The following is a 7,324-nucleotide window of genomic DNA, read 5'->3' as shown; positions in this document are numbered from 1 at the left end:
TTGTTTGAAGGTGCTTAGAGGGAAACATTAGAAACCTCTATTGTTAAAGCATCTTTTAGTCTTTAGTTAGGAGTCTTAGGGGGGTGTGTTAGTAGATAGGTGTAGGAGTAGAAAAGGAGGTGCCAAAGTGAAGGAAGAGGTCACACCTTCCTCATGCTTTGTTTTAGGCGCCAATTCTAGAAGCTTTTTAGGAAGGAGTTTTTGAATTTGTGTAGCTTACATTTCAGCAACTTAGGTTATAAATAGAGGTGCTCTCTTTGTAAATTTCATATTTGAATTTATCTAAAGAAACTATACTCAAAATTGGAGTGAGCATTGGAGAGCTTTTGAGCCTTCTTCTCTAGTCTTATCTTGAAGTATCCATGGTGTCCTCAAGTGGCGGCAGCACACTCATCTAGGAGCAACCACACTTCTAGTGACATGATCATTCATCATTCATCCATCTTCATGAGCAATTCTCTTCTCCTTCCTTTCTTCTTTGTTAATTCCTTGTCTTAGCTTGTTTCCTTGTTGTTTTTGGTTCGGTTTTTAAGTTTTCCAGCAGCTGTTCTTATTTTTCTTTGTGTTTGGTTCGGTACTTTTCTTTTTCCAGCAAGTATTTTCAGTTATATGCCTTTCTTTTTCATTTTTGTTCGGTTCAGTTTGCTTCCCTTCCAATTCTATTCGGTGGATTTAAGTTTTACCTCTTTTTGTTGGTTCAATTTGACAATAATTGGATCTTCTATATGAGTTTGTGTTTTGACACTAGTTTTGGTGAGTTCTTTTTCATAGAACCTTGATCCATTTCTATGATAAAGTGCCTAGCTCTTAACCAACTCAAGATGATTCCTAAGAATGTCAAGAATAATTCTAATTATGCTAGTGGAATCACATCAACTATTCTCTCTTCTAGCCTATCCCTATGATACAAAAGCATCTCTCACACATGTTAAGACATTTGCTCACTTATAAAATAACATGATCATAACCGGCCAAATGAAATAACAAATATAGAATGAACTAACAATTAAAAAATAGCAACTCACAATTAATATCATTGTATAAATACACATAATCACACCATTTCCATGCATATTCATCACATCATACACATTAAATAATATAACATGCAATTGAAATATCTTCCAGAAGACATGACTGTTATGCCTGAACTCAAAGACTAACATATGTGAGTCACTCTACCAGTACTCTAAACCCTACCTACGAGGTAGAACTACTACTGACCCTACTCCAGATGGTCTACCTCAATGTAGCCTCAAGGCATACCTCCAATATCCCTAATCAACTCCTCACAACTTGACAGCTTAGCGTATGTGATCAGAGCTGCTAGTGGAACCTAGGATCTCATTGAATCCGTTTTAGAAAAGCTCACCACACTAAATGCAAGTTGTGCCTCCTCGAATACCAAGCAATTATTACACAACTCATTATATTATTGGCCTTTACCCCTGTGTTTAATCATTCTCACACACAATTAGTATATTATGAGCACCAACCGCTAAGATATACTTGACCTCACATCAATTACCTTAAAGTAAAAGTGCATACTGTAAGAATTAATGGCTTAAACAAGAGGGGGGTGAATTATTTTGTAAAACATTTTTGCAAATACTTGGTTTAGAATGAATCTTTAACAAACAACTCAGATAAGTACTTAAGGAAGGCAATCAATCAATCTAATAAAAAATAGATATAAGAATTTTAACCGGTTAAAACTTTTTAATCGGTTGTTTATAGCAGCAACAGAAATGAATTAACACAAACAGTTTATAAAGAGTTTGAGAGAAGAGAGATTTTACACAGAAGGTTTATACTGGTTCACTCAATCCCTAAGCTACATCCAGCTCTCAGACAATCCTCTGAGTTCCACTAGTAATCAACACAGATTACAACACACACACACACCACAAAGAGGTGACTTTGAATCCCACAAAGCCTACTCACCCCCTTTGCAACACTTAACACCTCAAGACAGAACAACCTCTATCTTTACAGGATTTCAACAACAAACAGTATGTAAACAAAGTACAATTACAAGATGCTAAGCAAGGATAGAAAACACCTGAATTTACAGAACCAGAGATCTTATGATCAACACTTGTCACCACAGCAAAGCTTGAAAAGCACTCTTGCTCTTTTTGAAAACACTTTCAAAAACCAAATCTCTTTCTCAAATCTGAATGAATACTTGTTGTATCTATTTTATTTGATTTGAACGAAAGCTTTATTTATAGCCTTTGAAAAGCAGCCGTTGTAGGAAGTTTTGAACAACCAAATCAATTAAAACAAGTTTTCAAAAAATTGTTATGAAAACATACATTTAACCGGTTGAAATCACGATTTAACCGGTTGAATAAGTCAATCAGTTACACAACTGATTCAAAAAACAGTTTCAAAACTTCTAGCCAGCTGAGTGACAAACAACCGATTATTTCGACAAATCAAGTAGTTGTTTTTCCTTTGCTTGGAAAACAATTAGTTTAAAACAATTTTGATCAAGCTTTGGCTAGGCTTTAATGACTGATCTTAACAAAGATTCTAAACACCTTAATCTAAACCCAAACCCAGAAAGTAGCACAACTTCAGGCTTCATGTGGATTTGAAACATCAAAGCTCCCATGTTCAACAATCTCCCCCTATTTGATGGAGACAAATCCTTGGGATGCTTTTAGGAATGTTCTTTATTTAGAATTTTTTCAACCTGCATTCATTGAACAAACACAAAAACACAGGGTAATCTAATCCAAAGCAAATAAGCACCAGAAACTAGTTCTCTCTTGGTGATTTCCAAAACAGGAACATCAACCAAATCAGTTGAGAAACCAACACACATATAGAAGTGCAAAACAAATAATCAATCGGTTATTTCGCAGGAATAAGCGGTTGAAAATATGTATATCAAAAATAACAGTTTAACATACATCAAATTTAAACCAGTGAAAGCAGTTTATAATAGCAATGTTCAAACCAGAATAAGTGCTAAACATTACAAAACATTACAGACCAATACTTCTCCCCCTATTTGTCTCATCAAATAGACAAATGGAAGGATTAAAAACAACATAAGGAAAAAGAATTTTGGAAGCAATGAACTAGAATGAAGGATTATCCTCCCTTTCAAATTGTAGTTCCAAAAATTGTCTCTGGACTTCTTCAAATTGCTCATCCAGTGCTGAAAAACGTGTATTCATGTTGCTAAACCTTGATTCACACATGTCATAGAGGTTCATTTGATTCTCCGCAAAGGTGTCCATACGATTGATCATCATCCTTTCAAAAGGTGACATTGTAGTAATCCTTTCTCCCATGTTGGTGTCATTATGATCATCCTCTTGAGTCGTAGCAGCTGGTTCATCTTGCATTGCTGCCTCCTCAGGTTCATCACCTTCATTCGTTCCACTTAGGCCAGCTTGGTCACCATCCTTGCTTACCCATCTTCCACCAATTTTAGTAAATGCCATCTTACTTAGGGATCCACTATTGATCTCACTAGAGGGCTTGATTACCTCAGCTAGCTCTCATTCTTTGTTCACTTCAAAATAATGAAGAAACTTAGAGAACAAAATAGCATAGGGATAATGAAAATCACATAACCTCATGAACTTTTGCATGTGCTCTTTGATTGTTTGGATCCAATTGATCTTCACTTTGTTCATGATACAGTAGATCAACAAGAGATCTTCTTTAGAGAGAGTGGAGTGATTGCTCCCCCTAGGTGTAAGAATCCATGAAACTATGAAGGTTACAAGCCTTTCATCAGGCTTTAGTTCACCAACAAAAAAATTCCTCACTCTGGAATGGGGATTCTTGAGACAACCTTTGTAGAACTGTATTTTGTTAAACTCTTCAACAACTCCAAGGTTTCCTCTATTGATCCTCAGTCCAGAGGATTTTAGCCCAGTCACAGCAGCCCATACATCACTTGTGATGATCATATCTACACCTTTTACATGTGAAACAAGTGAGTCACCATTAAATTGAAGGTTTGTGTAAAATACCTTCACCAAATCTGGATATATGTTGCCAGTGAGCTCTAAGAATCTTTTCAGTCTTTGATCCTTGAGGATACTTCTCACAGATTACAACTTTTGTTGTTTCATCCAAGTGAAGGAGACCATCTTGGGTGTGTTCACACTCTTTCTACTTGTTTCAAGTAGATACTTGTTTATGAGATCATCATCACCTGAAAACCACCCTTCAAATTTAACACTGCTCTTAACACCCTTGGATTTCATTCTCTTAGCTGAGGGAGGAGTTTCAACCATTGCTCAATTCAGAAGAAATTTTTGCAGAGAAAGCTTTAGAGAGAAGCAGAAAATATAATCAGTTGTGTGTGTGAGAAACTACAGCTGAATGCACTTATTTTTATAGCTAAAAAACGTGGTCAAAGTTGGTTGTTTTCAACATAGAAAAAGAATCAAATTTGAACCATAAAGCTGACATTGTCAGTCAAATCAGAAAGGTACAAATTCACATGTGATTTTGACCAAACATTAAAGGCAGTTTTGATTTTCAAGATTGGAGGAATCTATTTCATTAAACGCAAATGTGGCAGAGGTGAATTGTGTTCAAGGGTTGAATAGAATCTGAAATTAGAATTTAAAATTTAAAAACAAATTTGCCCAGTGTTTGTCAGAGAGAAAACAATTGGTTGTTTCGAAGAAACAATCGGTTGAATTTTTGTACTGATGAAAACAAACAATTTTTCAATTTCTCATGATGTATACAATCATTATTGCTTACAATGTTCACAAGATATTAATTGTATAAGAGACACATGAAATACATAGTAATTACAATCCAGACAAAAGAGTATAATCAGTGAATTGGATTTAAGAATAATTGTTTTTTTTTACAAAGGAAAGAATAAGAACTACATTCTCAGATTTCATAATACACAAATACAGTTAGTTCATGTAATCAACACTAGACTTTGATATGTACAGAAATCCTATTGAGGTCTTGTCGTTACTGAACCTTCAAGCAAAGTCAGAATTCTGCAAAACAAAACTTTGTCAAATTACAAGATTTGATCCCTTAAAAAATTTGGGACCTTCTGTGTTAGATTTGTCTTTTGAACCAACAATACATATAGGAATCCATTTAAAGATGCCTTTAGGCACAAGGGATTTATGAAACCTGTAGTACCTGACAGAGTGACCTTTCTTCATGCAATAGAAGCCTGTAACAACCGGTTGAAATGTCTTTGTAACCGATTGTTTTTGTGAAACATGTGAAAAAGGTTTTGAAATCTTATTTTTCTTGCTCTGAGGATAGAAACCTAAATTTGCTTTTCCAAAAACATATTTTTGAGATGCAAGAACATCTTCAAAATTGGACTTTCCAGTTGTAAGTTTGTCCAAGGTTTTCAAAAGATAGTGAATCTTCTTTTCAAGAAGTTCACAATTTTCACAAACTTTTGTCTCACAACTGCAAGAAGAATTTTTGTAAACTAAATCAAGGTTTTCAAAATCTTCTTTTGTTTTTCTCAGCTCTTCCTCCAAAGATTTAACTTTGTTTTCCAACCAGTTATTCAGACCTTTCAACTGGTTGAGAGAAAGTGTCAATCAGTTAGCTTCATCATGGGTTTCATTAAAAGCATCAAGCAATTGATAGTAAGTGTTACCTTTACTTGATGAAGAACTCATGCTACTTGTTACTGAAGCTTGAAGGCACAGATTAGCTTCCTCATCATCTGAAGAACTTGAAGATGAGACATCATTGTCATCCCATGCTACATAGGCCTTCTTAGCTTTTCCCTTTTTCTCCTTCTTGAAGTCTCCCTTTTCTTTGACTTCATTGTTGGGACATTCAACCTTGATATGAACTTTTTCTCCACAGCCATAACAAGTATATTTATTAGAATTAAATTCACTAGGTTTCTTTGAACCATACCTTTTAGAAGCTTGTCTTTCCTTCAAGAATTTGCTGAATTTTCTTGATAACAAACTTATGTTTTCCTCATCACTTCCACTGGAATCTGATTGTTGTTTGCAAGCCTTAAGAGCTATGCTCTTGTTGTGCTTGTGTTGACTCTCTTGGATAACAAGCCTATTTATTTCAAACTCATGTTCTCTAAGCTTACCAAACAGAGATGCAACAGACATTGAGGTGAGATCCTTTGATTCAGAGATGGCAGTGACCTTTGGCTGCCATGTTCGATCAAGACACTTCAGTATCTTGATGTTAAGCTCCTCCTCATCAAACGTCTTATCAAGAGTCATAAGATGGTTCACAATGTGAGAAAACCTTTTATGCACATCATAGATGGATTCTCCCTTTTGCATCCTGAAGAGTTCATACTCTTGAATCAGAGCATGCTTCCTAGCTCGCTTGACATCAGTTGTACCTTCATGTGTGACTTCTAAGATGTCCCACATTTCCTAGGCAGAGCTGCACTGTGAGACCCTGAAAAATTCATCACAGCTTAAAGCAAATGTTATTATGTTCTTGGAAATCCAATCAAACTTAGCTCTTTTACTTTCAACCTCAGTCCATTCAGATGAAGGTTTATCAATTAAAACCTCATCTCTTTTGACTTGAGGTATAAAGGGACCGTTTTCAATTGATTCCCAAATACCCTTATCAGTTGAGTGCATAAAGATTTTCATTCTTACCTTCCAAAACTGGTAATTAACCCCACAAAATAGTGGTGGTCTGTTTATGGAAGCACCTTCCCCAAAAGGCATTTTGTCAACCATCAAAAATATTTTTCAGAAAAACAGAAACTAGAACTTGAGTAATTTTCAAGAACCTAGCTCTCATACCAATTATAAGAATTGATGGCTTAAATAAGAGGGGGTGAATTGTTTTGTAAAATGTTTTCACAAATACTTGGTTTAGAATGAATCTTTAACAAACAACTCAGATAAGTACTTAAGGAAGGCAATCAAACAATCTAATAAAAAACAGATATCAGAATTTTAACCGGTTAATATTGTGTTTTAATCAGTAGTTTATAGCAATAGCAGAAATGAATTAACACAAACAGTTTATAGAGAGTTTGAGAGAAGAGAGATTTTACATAGAAGGTTTACACTGGTTCACTCAATCCCTGTGCTACATCCAGTTCTAAGACAATCCTCTGAGTTCCACTAGTAATCAACACATATTACAACACACAAAGAGGTGACTTTGAATCCCACAAAGCCTACTCACCCCCTTTGCAACACTTAACACATCAAGACAGAACAACCTCTATCTTTACAGGATTTCAACAACAAACAATATGTAAACAAAGTACAATTGCAAGATACTAAGCAAGGATAGAAAACACCTGAATTTACAGAACCAGAGATCCTATGATCAGCACTTGTCACCACAA

General features: G+C 35.2%; 1 protein-coding gene across 1 annotated transcript; it reads right to left on the bottom strand.

Annotated features, from left to right (window-relative positions):
• Positions 1-5,567: 5,567 nt before the first annotated feature.
• On the bottom strand, positions 5,568-6,380 carry LOC137829232 (uncharacterized). Its single transcript, XM_068636030.1, has one exon. The coding sequence runs from the start codon at positions 6,378-6,380 to the stop codon at positions 5,568-5,570; it is 813 nt and encodes a 270-aa protein (XP_068492131.1).
• Between the last annotated feature and the right edge of the window lie 944 nt (positions 6,381-7,324).

This window comes from Phaseolus vulgaris, chromosome 7 (assembly GCF_000499845.2).
Source record: "Phaseolus vulgaris cultivar G19833 chromosome 7, P. vulgaris v2.0, whole genome shotgun sequence".
NCBI lineage: Eukaryota > Viridiplantae > Streptophyta > Magnoliopsida > Fabales > Fabaceae > Phaseolus > Phaseolus vulgaris.
This window is presented reverse-complemented; position numbering and strand designations above follow the sequence as displayed.

What these genes read in the sequence shown, in the direction of transcription:
- LOC137829232 (XM_068636030.1), bottom strand. Translation starts at nt 6,380, where the DNA reads ATGTGGGACATCTTAGAAGTCACACATGAAGGTACAACTGATGTCAAG.